The sequence below is a fragment of the Otolemur garnettii genome, unplaced genomic scaffold (assembly GCF_000181295.1).
Source record: "Otolemur garnettii isolate 467f Iridium unplaced genomic scaffold, OtoGar3 scaffold00197, whole genome shotgun sequence".
Classification (NCBI taxonomy): domain Eukaryota; kingdom Metazoa; phylum Chordata; class Mammalia; order Primates; family Galagidae; genus Otolemur; species Otolemur garnettii.
In genome coordinates, this window is record NW_003852592.1 from 2,095,665 (window position 1) to 2,109,789 (window position 14,125).

At 54.8% G+C, this 14,125-nt stretch overlaps 1 protein-coding gene across 4 annotated transcripts in view; it reads left to right on the top strand.

The window, feature by feature from the left end:
• The window catches only part of NINL (ninein like), a 76,617-nt gene that overhangs the window by 33,501 nt on the left and 28,991 nt on the right, over positions 1-14,125 (top strand). For 2 of the 4 annotated variants that reach the window (XM_023507672.1, XM_023507674.1), the window contains 7 exons: positions 575-747; positions 2,459-2,525; positions 7,943-8,133; positions 8,768-8,920; positions 10,026-10,196; positions 11,103-11,239; positions 12,564-12,704. In XM_023507672.1, coding sequence (XP_023363440.1) covers positions 575-747; positions 2,459-2,525; positions 7,943-8,133; positions 8,768-8,920; positions 10,026-10,196; positions 11,103-11,239; positions 12,564-12,704 — 1,033 coding nt within the window. The remainder of the gene's footprint in view (positions 1-574; positions 748-2,458; positions 2,526-7,942; positions 8,134-8,767; positions 8,921-10,025; positions 10,197-11,102; positions 11,240-12,563; positions 12,705-14,125) is intronic. The other 2 variants (XM_023507673.1, XM_023507675.1) reach the window with 1 other exon arrangement.

Sequence of the window (14,125 nt, forward strand, 5' to 3'; positions counted from 1 at the left end):
TGGGAGAGCTCTCTGGGTGCCCACCAAGACTGGTCCTGTCCTCGTGGGAGAGCTCTCTGGGTGCCCACCAAGACTGGTCCTGTCCTCATGGGAGAACTCTCTGAGTGCCCACCAAGACTGGTCCTGTCCTCATGGGAGAGCTCTCTGGGGTTTCAGAAACCCACGTGGCTGTGTCTGTGGCAGGTCTGCCTGGCCAGCCCCTCTGGTGGGGCCCTAGGTCAGTAGTCCTTGGGGGGGTGTCGTGGGAGGCGGTCATTAGCTGTCTTAGGTTAGTGGAGGGGTTTCTTTTGTTCGTTTTCCTAAAAACTAGATTTTGTGTTCATCTTTGTTTACATCAGCAAAGGCCAAATGTATGTGAAAAAGCATGAAGAGCCCATGGCTGTTTCAGTCTCCGCCCAGGTGGCGGGACAGCCCCTGTTAACAGCCCTGTCCTTCTATGTTGCTGTGAGCAGAGCCATGCGTGTCGGGAGCCCCGTGTGCTGAGGCTGCCCGTCTCAGAGGGCGTCCACCAGGCGCCCTGAACCCAGAGCCGCTGTGAAAGGCTCTGCCACCAAATTTCTTGTTGTCTTTCTAGCTGCCTCCCGTGCTGTCCCGCCAAAGTGTGTGAGGGGCTCTAAGTGGTACGGCCGTCGGAGCCGGCCTGAACTGTGTGACACTGACACTGAGGGCAGATACGGGCCAGAACAGCAAGCCAAGACCACCCTGAAAAACCAGCTCCGGCGTTCTGCATCTCTGGAAACCGTAGAGGTGGGCCATGCCTGGCTCCCTGCCACAGGTTGCCAGAGTTGGGGAAATGGCATGTCCTGTAATCGGTGTTCATAACATGTGACCCCAGGAGGACTTGGGGAGGGTGGTGGCACTGCCAGGCAGCCTCGGGGGCCAGGAGCACGGGGCACATGGAGGAATCTGTTTAAACTGTCCTGGGCCTGGTTGACTTTGGGGTGATCCTGGCCACAGGCTCTCTCCTTCCGAGGTGGGCAGGGGAGACTGCCATTTCTTTGCTCCCTGCTCACCACCACTCTTCACTGTCACTGTCAGAAGGCAGTGTTTACGGCTGCCTAGGAGTGAAGTGTTAACCTGGTGAGGATAGAAGAGGGTGGCAAAATGAAGACAGCTGAGATTTAGCCTCTAGGTCAGGGACCTGTGTGCTTCAAGCTGACAGTTACACCTGCCCCCACATTTAGCTGTACTGGGGCCCACACACTTGTAACTTGCCCAGTCTGAGCCAGATGTGTCCCTGGGGCCTTGGGAGTTGACACTTGCCCTCCCACCCTCTGGCTGTTTGTTGCAGTGTCTGGGAGGGAAGGATCCACCCAGGAGCCTGAGAGTCCTGTTCAGGGGCAGGCCCACCTCCTGCGAGCAACCTGGGGCCCCAGTAAACCTGTTTTCAAGGATTTCAGAAGTTCCTTCTTCCATGATGTCAGCCTTGGAGCTTGTTTATAATAAGACAATTCAGGGGCCCCAAATTGGTTTGTCGATATTTCAGCATCTCTTGAAGCAAAGAGGAAAAGCAAACATACCTTAAATCTTAGAGTCTCTCTCAGGGCCATGCTGTGCCTGGTGACACCCATAAACCAAGGACATGCCCTTTTCTTTCTTTTCTTAAAATTGAGACCACGGGAACAGGTGAGTGAGCCTGTTCCTTGTGGTGCTTCATCTTTTCAGTGCCGTTCTGTGTCTTAAATCATTCTCTGATTCCCAAAAGCTGTCTCTGGAATTGTCAGTTCAGTTGAATGCATTAGGATAATGGGGTTGAACATTTATCACCAACCCACACATTCTGCCCTGATAGTTGGTGCCATCTTGGAAGAACATGGCCTTTTGGTCACCAGGCACTCATCCTGCACTCAGTCGAGGCTGCCCAGCACTCAGTCAGACACAGACTTGGACTCTGGTCAGCTGAGCCCACTACAACTAAAGCTCGTTACTTAAGTCACGTGTTTCTCAATGGCCTTGTTCTTATCTTGGCTGCAAGCTTGCAGGGCTGGTGAGGGACACGCTGTGCTGTGGCAGAGCCTGTGCGGGGGCACAGACACTGTTTTCCCTTGTGCCTACTTGCTGAGCTCTGTGGATGATGAGGGGAGGGTGCAGTAGGTGGTGTTGCTGTGAGCCTTGGGAGAGTTCTGGGACTGATGTGGCCACAGCTCCAGGGCCAGCTCCTCAGGAGCTGTGTCTGAAGCCAGCACCATGAGGAAGGTTAGCCACAGGGAGCAGGTTATCTCCTATCAAGACAAAAGTGCCTTTCTGTGTGGACCAGAGATGGCATCGGTTTGTGTGGAGGAGCCCAAGAACGGGTGTCCCTGCCTCCATGTCCGGCCTCGTCCTTCACAGCCCGGGCTGCCGCTGGCATCTTCTGAACCCTCCCCAGCCCCAAACATCCTGTTCTACTTGTTCCTGATACTCCAGCCTCCACAGCATCCCTCAGGGGTTCACTATCTTCTCCTTACATTTTTTGCAGAGTCTCAAGTCAGAAGAAGACACTGAGAGCACCAGAGAGCCTCCAAATGAGCCATTTGCAGCCCAGGGTAAGCGGGGCCTCATGCTCAGAGCTCCTTGCTCTTGACCAGAACCCTGGCAGGGGGAGGAGCTGTGTGGCATCGCATAGCATGAGGGCAGCTTCCTGGGGAAGGCACGGCGGGCATGGTGTCCTGGCTGGACCCCTTTTCCTAGAGTGGTCAGAATGTTGTCATAGACAGGAGAGAGTCACTCAGCCTCCTGTGAAGTCAATCACAGGCAGAGCAGCTGGCCGAGGGACTAGTGTGGTTTGGTCGCATTTTGTAATCTGCGAGTGTCGCCCAGATGGGAGGTGTGGCCCTGAGGTCTCAGGTCGTAGATACTGTTCACCTGGGTCACTCCCTGGCTGGATTTTCCCTGCTGCCTCGGCACACGCTGGATTCTCTGTGTTCCAAATAGAGTGTAGACATGGCTTCGGTAGTGGCTAGAAGGCTGGTAGCTGGTACCGTAAGCCCAGCATGGACAGCAGAATACAGTACCGTGTGGACAGGGAGGGCTGCGCTCTACAAGACCCAGAGCCTGGCTCGGTGCCTGTGGCTCAAGCGGCTAAGGTGCCAGCCACATACACCTAAGGTGGCGGGTTCAAATCCAGCCCGGCCCACCAAACAACAATAATGGCTGCAACCAAAAAATAGCCGGCCGTTGTGGCGGGCGCCTGTGGTCCCAGCTACTTGGGAGGCTGAGACAGGAGACTTTCTTGAGCCCAGCAGTTGGAGGTTGCTGTGAGCAGTGAAGCCATAGCACTCTACCCAGGGGGACAGCTTGAGGCTCTGTCTCAAAAAAAAAAAAAAAGACCCAGAGCTTTGGGAGTGTGCCCAGTCATGAGTGGGCCGTGAGCTGTCTTTTGTCTTTTCTGGGGTGACGTGTACATTCCATGCTTCTGCAAGTACAGAAACACCTCAGGATCTAGACAAAAATACTCTTCAAGGTAGATCCTCCTGGGGAGGGGAACAGAAGTTCTAGAGGGGGGAGGACTTCCTTTTCATTTTAATATTTTATATTTGCCTATAATACAAGTTTGATACTAAAAAGCAAACAACCGTTACTTCAGAATCCTTGAGTGTGACTGGGAGATGAAACCAACATCTCTTGCAAATAACGCAAAAGCAGAAGATAGTTCAGAATCAGTTGCTGACTCAAGTGACGACTGCAGAAGGGAAAGCCGAGGTCCACGGCAAGGACGTGTGGGCCCCGTGTTGAGTGGGAGGGACTGCTGTGGGTGCTGGGCAGGCAGAGCCTGGCTAACCCTTGCAGCAGGCTTGACATGGTCCAAGCATCTCTCCCCTCTGAGCAGCCCAAGACTCAGGAGTGAGGGCCTCACTGAGCTTGGGAACATGAGCCAAAGTTTAAGCCAGGCCCACGTGACCACAGCCCAAGGCTACCTGCTGCCGAGCTGCTCTGAGAAGTAGACAGGTGCTCAGAAAAGGCTGGGGGAGGCAATGGATATGGGTCAGACTTGGCACTCAAGCCTGGGTCTGATATCCTGTGAGGTCACCACACATCTAGGCTGCGGGGGCTCAGCCCAAGGCTGCCTCAGGGTGGCTGCAGGACACATCTTTTGGGGACCACAGGTACATGGGGTCCCCGTGGCCGGCGAGATAACTCGGCCGGCAAGACAGCCCAGCCGCACTGAGGCTGGGCTTCCTCCAAGCACAGCAGCTCAAGAGTAGTCAGCTGTCTCGCCGGCCACTGGGGGCCCCAGTAACCTGTGGTCCCCAAAACAAGCTGGCCTGGCCTCACTGAGATCGGTCCTTTCTTCCGCGTTCTATTGGTCAAAATGGTCACATGGCTGCCAGGCTTGAGGAGGATGGACCCAGACCCCAAGCAGAAGAGTATCAGAGAATTTGAAAGCCACGTTCTGTTTAAGGCACAGGCTGAGAGGAAGAGAGATGGCATTTTGGAAGAGGGAGGAGTTGGAGCAGGAGGGTATCATGTGCCTCCAGAAATAGAAACTGGGGGGCATCGATAGGCTTGGGGGCAAAGTGGGAGGTCCCTACATTGGGCCATACATGGCTGTTGTGGTCTTTGAGGAGGACAGTGATGAGAGGAACAGAGGCTTTGGGCTGTGGGCTGCCAGTAAGTGGGGAGGAGAGTGTGGAGCCGACTGGACACAGAGGTCTGCTCTGGCTGCCTCCAGCTGCCCTGCTGTGTGAGGGTGAGGCATGGAGGGCATGTCCTGTTGGGGGAGGTGCGAGCTCCTCCTAGCTCTGAAGACATCGGGCCTACTGGCTGCACTGTATCCCCTGGTAAGCCATGGGCAGATCTGTGGCTCCTGGTCAGTGTCCTGCACCCAGGGCACCCCAGGCCCTGTCCCAGGCCGGTGACCTGAGATTCCTTTGTCCTTAGCTGGTCTACAGGCTGGGGGGCCGCTGACCATGCAGGACAGGGAGTGGTTTGGGCTAGTGTTCCTCGAGCCTGTGAGCAGTTTCACTGCCCTTCTGGGCTTTTCCCTGTGAGCAGTGGATGCCCTAAAGAGGCCTCCCACATGTCGGTCACACGGGGCTGACGGTGCAGAAACCTGGCTCAGAGAGAGGGAAACCACACTGCCCTGGAATCTCTGCCAAAGTAAACAGCACCCCCTGGGTGTGTCCTTGAGTGCCAGGCCTGTTTTGTCTTCAACTTTTGCTTATCAGGCAAAATGACTAGGGGATTGATGTGAGTTTGCATCTGGTCTGCTTTGTACATGAAATCTAAATCTAGGATAGCAAAAGGAAGGAGGAGATTATTTACAGAGTGTTCTCTGCCTGGAGAACGGGGTTGCATTCTTCCCAGCTGTGGGCAGAACTGACACAGAGATGCACACACACTCTGGTCAGCCTCAGAATTCCCGCCGGCCTTGAGAGAGGGCCTCCATGTCAGGACCCACTTCATGTTTCTACTCAGCAGCTTCCAGCATCACAGGCAGGACAGAAGCTCAGAGGTGGCCTGGCCTGCTCTGTCTTCTCCGACCCAGTCCAGGTGTCACCTGTGAGGACATAGGCCTGGCTGGCCTTCTTTGCAGGACGATGGCTTCACTGTTTCCTGTGGGGCTATCAAAGCAAATGATGCCCACAGACTCATCTGCCTGCATGGTCCAGGCCCCTGGCCCAGACCCACGTCACTGCCCGTCTGTGCTGGGTAGATGAGGCCCCCTCCTGCCTCAGGCGGGGTGTGTCACGTGTGGAGGGGCTCTGGGTAGACACATGGCTCCCACTCTGCCTCATGGACATCCAGCATCTGTGGATCTCCTCATACACGTGTTGCTCCCTGTGGCTGAGCTTCAAACATGTCAGGAAGCGAACCAGCTTGAGGAGAAAGGTAACAAAAACTGGCCATTACCTGAGGCGTTTCAGGAGTCTCAGAGATACCAGCGCCGCATGAATGAGGCACATGACGTGCACAGCATCACCTGCAAAGGGTTTTTACAAAAAACTTAATTTTTCTCCTGAGGCAGAGTCTCACTCTGTCACCCTCGATAGACTGCCGCGGCACCATAACTCACAACAGCGTCACACTCTTGGGCTCAAGCGATCCTCCTGCCTCAGCCTCTCAAGTATCTGGGACTATATGTGCCCTCCACAACGCCAGCTAGTTTTTCTGTTTTTGGTATAGACAGTGTATCACTCTTGCTCAGGCTGGTCTTAAGCTCCTGAGCTCAGGCAGATCTCCCACTGAGGACTCTCAGAGTGCCAGGATTACAGGCATGAGCCGCTGCATCCAGCCCTCCCAAAATGTCTTGAAAACCCACAAAAAGTTGAGCCTGAATCCAAATTAGTCTTTGAAGCTGATGTAAGGTTTTGGGGAAGCATGAAGTGTAGATGAGCAGATTAAATGACACCATGAGGAAGTAGCAGATTAGTCCCAGGTGCAGGGCTTTCTGCAGAACTGCTAATCCATTTCTTACACAGGATTGTGTGTGGGGAAGCAAAAGAGTATATCGTGACCAAAAGGCTCAAGATGAATACTAACCAAGCACACCCCGGGGGGTTGGACACCCAATCAGCCAAAGCTCTGTAGGAAGGTATCTTTGAAACAGCTGGAAAATTGCTGTTGATTTTGTTAGGTATGTGTCACAATGTAAGAAAATGACTGTATTTTCTAGAAACATGCACTAAATATGTGGGGATGAAATAGCGTGAGCTCTGGATGAGCTTGTGGTGGCTGCCTGGACAGTTTTCCACTTTGCCGGTGCAGAAGGGACATGCTTTGAATACCCACACAGCTGTTCTTTTTCACTCAGTATTCAGTAAATTACAGGAGGTATTTAACACTTTATTATTAACGTAAAACAGGATTTGTGCTAGATGATTTTGCCCAACTCTAGGCTAGGTTAGGCTGAGCCAGGATGTTTGTAAGTTAGGTGTATCAGATGCATTTTGATGTGACATTCAGTGTACAGTGGGCTTGTGGGGACTTGACCTCCATGTAAGTCAAGCAGCGCCTGTACTATCAAATGCTTCAGTTTAGACCAAGGGGCAGCCATGAGGCCAGGTTGGCTTGGTCCTGTCGTTGCTGAGCTTGGGCGTCACTGTGGGCTTCTGTTTGCACTGGGTGGATTTGAAGTTTCTAAAAGTCAGGTGTTTTTAAAAACTGTCCCTCTTTGTTGTATTTATGAGCGGTGGAGCCCCCTTTGTGTGCTTTCACTGGTCTGACTGTGGCGGGTTCCCTTTAGAAAGAGCTTTTCCCAGGGTGAACAGAGATTTTCCTCTAACATTTTGTGATGAAAATGCAGCCACAGAGTCAAGTGGGAAGAGCTGTACTGTGAGCACTCATGTGCCCACTACCTAACCCCGCCTTTGGTGCTGTTTGACCCCACGTGTACCTGTCCATCCCCGTCAGTCCCTGTGGATCTGGAGCAGCTGGACAGCTTTACAGTACTGCCCTCCTGTGCATCAGCCAGCGCACGGCGCAGAGCTCTTGTTGGGTTTCCCACTTTGTGGAGGTGTGGCTGGGAGATACTCGTTGCTCACATTCGGGGAGAGTGGCACTGTGACCTGCTGCCCACGTGCACTGAGGTGAACACTGCACTCAGTGATTAACCCAAGGCATCGTCTCACAAAGCTGTGTGTGTCCTGAGAACTCCGGAGAGCTGCTCTCTCAGCACGTTGCTAGTGACTAGTAGAGTTGTGTCCACTGTTGTTGCAGGCTGGACGTGAGGTCTGCAACCCTTGTATGTCTTGTGATGAAAGTTTGCACCCTCTGACCAGCGCCTTCTCTCCACTCTGCCCCCACCCCAGTGTCCTCCGCTCTGCTCCTGGCCAGGGAGTTCTGTTTCCTCTTAGCTCCACACGTGAGGTCACAAGCGTTTGACTCTGCCCAGTTCATTTCACTTAGCAGTGGCCTGTAGGCTCGTCCATGCTGTGGGAAATGGCAGGGTTTCCTTCTGTTTAAGGCTGATTCACATGCCCTGTACATACCAGAGTTTAACTGTCCCTTCCTCTTGCTTCAGGCCAGTTACAGCCCTGGGGTTCTGGAGTATTCAGGAACCCCCAGAAGTCCCACAACCACTCCTTCGACAGCCCCGAGAGCCGGGTCCGGGTCATCTGGGAAGAGCTGGGTGTTGGCAGCAGTGGTCACCTGGATGAGCAGGAGCTAGCTGTGGTCTGCCAGAGCGTCGGGCTCCACGGGCTGGAAAAAGAGGTGAGAGGGTGAGATGGTCCACACTGCATCTTGTTCTCGCCCCTGGCCACGGGTGAGTGTCTTGTCTGGAAAACCTATCACTCTTCATTCACTGATTCAAGATCCCTCTCTGGTATAAAATCCTTTGATGGTTTCTGGCATTTCTCTAGCCACCTTCGAAAATCCATCTTTGACCCCCCAAGTTGCCTTGCCAACTGCCTGCCACCCTCACACCAGCCCAACGCTTTTGATGCCTAGAGCACCTTCCCCTCCCCTGCAGGGCGCAGTGCTCCTGCCCGGCCTGGACGCCACACCTAAGCCTGCCTCTGTCCGAGGACACATGTTCACTCCCCTGGGAGGGGCAGACCGAGGGCCCACCTGGGGAGGACAGCCCTCATCCTATTCCCTTGCTGAACTGTGGATCACGGGACCCTTCTGTGCTCTGTGTATCTCTCTCCTCTGCGTCCACAGAGGTCCTTTCCTGTGGACGAGGAGCACTTGTGGAAGACAGACCAGGGGTTCCTGGGAAAGCACAGCTAGTCATGGCCTAGATTGTTCTGCATTTGGATAAGGACAAGAAAACTGCCCTTGTTAGGAGCGAGGAGGCCCCAGTGAGGGTAGCCTCTAAGCCTGCGGTGGGGTGGCTTTCGTTTAGGAGCTGGAGGACCTGTTTAACAAACTGGATCGAGACGGAGACGGCAGAGTGAGCCTTGAGGAATTCCAGCTTGGCTTGCTCAGTCATGAGCCTGCCTTACTTTCAGAATCTTCCGTTCTGGTCAACCCAAGCAGGCCCTGGTCTCAGAATGAGGTAAGTTGGGATGGTCAAGTCCTGGACTCCAGCAGTAGCTGCAGTCACTCAGGCACTATAGCTGTGCCCTGCCTTGTGTCACAGCAAGAGGAACTGTCTGTGAGTTAGATGGCCCTGTGCACACATGTATATGTGGGAGGCTGTGTGACTCTGATTCAGGGGGCTTGTGCCACATGTGTGTGTGGGGGACTCTGATTCAGGGGGCCTGTGCACACATGTATGTGTGTGACTCTGATTCAGGGGGCCTGTGCACACATGTGGCGGGGGGACTCTTGATTCAGGGGCCCTGTGCACACGTGTGTGTGTGGGGGGACTCTGATTCAGGGGCCCTGTGCACACATGTGTGTGGGACTCTGATTCAGGGACTCTGTGCACACATGTGTGTGGGACTCTGATTCAGGGGCCCTGTGCACACGTGTGTGAGGGGGGGGACTCTGATTCAGGGGCCCTGTGCACACATGTGTGTGGGACTCTGATTCAGGGGCTCTGTGCACACGTGTGGGGGGGGACTCTGATTCAGGGGCCCTGTGCACACATGTGTGTGTACGTGGGACTCCAATTCTAGCACTACCTAGATCTGTAGCTGTGTTGCTTCCCCCAGCTCTGTATCACCAGGGGAGTTATTCTGAGTCTCAGACTTGTGTGTGAAACGGGGACATCTCGGTGCCCCCACAGGGAGGATGGCACATAGCATGTGGGACCTGGTGGCCCCTCAGCATGCCCTTGTACCCCATGGGCCTTCCGGGGTGCTGCCCCTGTGTGGCCAGGTGTTCACCCTCACTCATTCCAGGGAAGAATGTTAAAGTCCCTTCCACATCCCCCTTCAAGTGAAGACGCTGACTGGGGCCGCCACATTGCCTTGCTAGGTGTCAGGAACCCCAGGTACAAACACCCTAGCTCTGTGCCAGCAGAGCTGTGATCTCAGATATATCACGTATCTGTTCCCTTGTCTAGGAAAAGGAGTTAACAAAGATCTCATGAGCTCTTACTGGACCTAAGGAGACAGCCAGGTGCTACACAGGCTGCTGGCGCTGGACACCCTGTTAGGGCACGAGGCCCCAGGGCTGATCACGCCAGGGGCTCAGGGCATGTTCGTCCCATGCAGGTCCTGGAGGGGAGCTGCGGCCACACCACCACCACCTCGTCCCTGGTGTCCCTGTGCTCAGGCCTGCGCCTCTTCTCCCGCTTTGACGATGGCACTGGCTTCGCCTGTCCTGAGCAGGTCTTGGCCTTGTGGGCCCAGGAGGGCGTTCAGAACGGTGGGGAGATCTTACAGGTTTGGAGCTGGCTGCTTGGCCGTCCCTGTTGGGTGATGCCTGGACAGGGGTGGGGCCGGGCAGCGGATCTGGGGGACTGACTGCCCGCAGAGCAGGGTGGATAGAGCCCCCAGGGGCGCACGCTGTGTGGAGAAGCCTGTATGGAGAAGTCCGAGGAGAGGTGTTTTCCTTTAATTTTTTAATTTAAGCAGGAAATTTTTTAATTTAAAAAATAAAATACAGAGAAGACGATAGTCTGGAAAAATTCCATTTGAAGGTAGGCTTTAGTATCTTAGGATGGGTGGGAAGAAACCCTTCCTTGGGACGAAGGTGTCTGTCAGGCACCCTTGTTCCGTGGCTCCTGATGAGCTTGTAGGTGCTGGAATTCCCCACGGAGCCGCTGCCTGGGTTGCTGAGCTGTTTTCTGGTAAAAAGCCAGTTCAAAAGGAGAATGTTAGGGGGCCATGGGGTGGGTATTCAAGGAGGACATTCAGAGACCCAGGGCTCTGAGCCCAGGGGTGCTATCACACACTTTCTGTCTCTTCTGCACATTCTTCCAGGCCCTGGGGCTTCTTGAGCCTCACACAGTCCTTCCAGCTATTGATCTCAGAGGGAGAGAAGGTCTCAATCCTCTGCTTCCACATTAGTCCCTGTGCTTGCTTAGGATGTGCCCCCACCTCTGAGCTCTGTCCAGCCTGGTATATCCCCCGCTGAGGCAGAGACAGGGTGCCGGGGGTTACAGTGCTAGTAGCTAGCCAGGATTTCCTAGGGCTGAGGAGGGGCACCTCTCTAGAGGCAGACAGAAAAGGGACAGGCACTGCCTACTGGGCAGGTCTAGGCCCCTGGACCATCCATGGGACAGCCAGCGAGGGGGTGCCTGGAGAAGTCCTTCACCCACTCCTCCCCGCTGGGCTTGCTGCTTCCAGAGCCTGGACTTCAGTTTGGATGAGAAGGTGAACCTCATGGAGTTGACCTGGGCCCTTGACAACGAGCTCATGGCAGTCAATGGTGCTGTCCAGCAGGCTGCCTTAACCTGCTACCGCCAGGAGCTGAGCTACCACCAGTAAGAGCCTTCAGGGAACTATGGGGGCTTGGGTGTGTGGCCAGTCAGATGGGGCTCCAGGGGAATCTGGGACACAGAGGACACTGGGCCACCTTTGTCCATCCCACATGGCCAGTCCTGGGTCAGGGCTCTGTATCACCTGCCCTGTGTTCTTTGGGCCCTTTACCAAGTGCCTATGGAGGGACAAGAACAGAGCTGAGCTGTGGAGAGCAGGGAGGTGCATGACGTCCACTCGTCTGGGTGTCTGGGCCTAAGGACCCAAGATACTGCCTGTTCAGGTTTCTGGATCCATAAAATTTAAGCATCTCTGGGTTTCCTCTCATGTGATGAGAGGCTGAGACCCCTTTTCCAAGATTCCAAAGGAAAGGTTTGAGCTGCCCCTCATCCTGCTGATGCTGGAGCTTGCAGGTGTGGGAGGGACACCCTCCTTTGACTGGGAATGTGTCTCTAAGAGCAGTCAGGGCGCCCAGGTAGGACTGGCAGGAAGAGAAAGTAGCACTTTAAAGTGGTCTCCAAGTGCCAGGGTCGAGAACATGTTACCTTTTAACTGGGCTCATTCTGCCTTGGCTGACCACCTAGGCCAAGTTCTGAGCAACGGAATAGATTGGCAGAAATCACAGTTCTCCATCCTGAGGGCTTTGCGTCCCGTTAGGTATTAACCGACGAGACTCTGGCCTGGGGCAGCTCTCCAAATAAGGAAAAGATTTGTCCAGATTCCTCCCTTGACCTTGGGGGGGGGGGGGGGCAAAAAACTCCTTCTGAGGGAAAAGGTTACCAGAATAGCAGCTGCCACAGTGGTTTGCACAGAGCCTCACGGGGCCTGGAGGTGCACATAGTGGAGGCCACACACACAGATCACCCCTGCTCACGTGAGTCCTCATACTCACTTGGGTGCTGGGCTGCTGGTGGCAGGGCTGTGCCAGTAGGGGTGGTGGCTGGCCTGCCTTTTCTGCTCTAGGCCTCCACCCCTGGATTAGGAGCGTGGGTGTCTCAGGGGTGCTCTTATCAGTGCAAGGTGTTCTGGGAGGTGGGATGCACTGTAGGACGCCAGGCTCACACTGTGTGGACTAGAAACGATCTGGAAGTCATTTGGTGCCTCTCAGGACGCACGTCTATAACAGAGAGGTAGCAATATAGAAACTGCCTTGAGAAGGGGTGTGTGGTGGCAGTGAGGTTTGCAGGGTGCTGGCCCACCAGTGTGCTTGGCTAACAGCTGTTTTTGTCATCTATGCAGACAAGGGACTTGCTAGGACTGAGGTAGGCCCTGGTGTGGCAAGTACCAGTGGTGGCATCCCCACCTGACCCTGTCCCCTTCCTGTGGCAGGAGGCAGGTGGAGCAGCTGGCAAGGGAGCGGGACAAGGCCAGGCAGGACCTGGAGAGGGCCGAGAAGAGGAACCTGGAGTTTGTGAGAGAGATGGACGACTGGCACTCGGCCCTGGAGCAGCTCACAGAGAAAAAAATCAAGTAAGTTTGGGGCCAGGAGGCGGCTCTCACCTGGCTGCCCCAGCCCCAGGGAGGGCAGGAGGTGGATATGGGACACCCCAGGCTGTGAACATGGCTGAGCAGAGATACTCCTAGTCACCTGAGCCAGTAGGAATCTGGAAGACACAACCTCCTTCCAGAGAGGGGAGTAGCTAGAGCACAGAACACTGCTCTCTGGGATGGCGGGGCTGCACCTACAGGCTGCCCTCTCTTCCCTGGAGTCTGTCTCACATGGCCAGCCAGCCAGGTCCTTCCTTCACCTGACTATGTCTGTGATAGGCGGGACGCCTGGGCATTCTCAGAGTCCAGGGTGTTCTTGTCAGCCCATTAGGTAGAAGAGACAAACCTGACCCTCCAAGGCACCCTGTGGTGTGCTCAGCGACCCCTAGAGAGGGGACAGTGGCCAGATGCTGAGAGGAGAGGATTTCTGATAGGTTTCTTTTTTTTTTTTTTTTATTGTCTGGGATTCATTAAGGATACAAAGAATTAAGCTACACTGATTGCATTTGTTGGAAAAGTCCCCCTTATATATTCCAGCCCCAAGAGGTGTGGCATACGCCATAACCCCCATCTCCCTCCCTCCCCTTCTCTCCCCACTCCCTCATTCCATAGATTTATTTTTAAAGGACAGAAAACCAGCGCTCTGGTTTATTACAGAATACCTGGAGAAGTGCTGCCGGGAGGATTTCCCAGGCTTCAGTGGGTAGGGGGCTTCCCCATCGCTGCTGTGGAGAGCCCCCGTGCTGAGGTCCCTGGCATAGCTCAGCCCACTGGCATCTTCTTGAGGCTGTGTTAGCCTAGAAGTGTCTCCACAAAGGGCAGCAGGGGGTCACTTGCCCAGATATTAAGCACTGGAGGTTCTTGGTGGGAAGGAGCAGGCACTGCTGGCCTCCCTCCCATTGCCGTGTCCACGTGCCCCTCAGCTCCTTGTCTACAGGACGGCCCCCTATAGGGTATAGCACAGACTTGGTGCCCTGCTAGTGGCACAGGGATGCCCAGCTATGCCCTACACTCAGGGGCGGCAGGGGCAGGGTCTGCTCGCTCTTCTGCTCTGCCTGTGGTTACACTGTCTGAAGGTGACACTTGTCTCATTGCTGCCTGACATCCTGTGACCCCACGGCATTGCCAGCCTGTGTGTATCCTCAGCACAGCCCTGTTCATGCAGTTTGGGGGGTTCTGTGGGAATTCTTACCCTCCCCCACTTGCCTGATGCCCAGATTTTGAGCACAGTCCTAAGAAAGGTATGCTTGCTGGCGTGGGGCCTGAGTGTTGTGGGGCTCACATGGAAGGGGCATGTGTACAGAGGTGTGGGGCTCTGCAGAGGGCCCCACAGAGTGCTGGGCCAGCAGCACCTGCTGTGCAGCAAGGTGGGCTCAGAGACACCCCAGGAGGAGCCTCTGCCT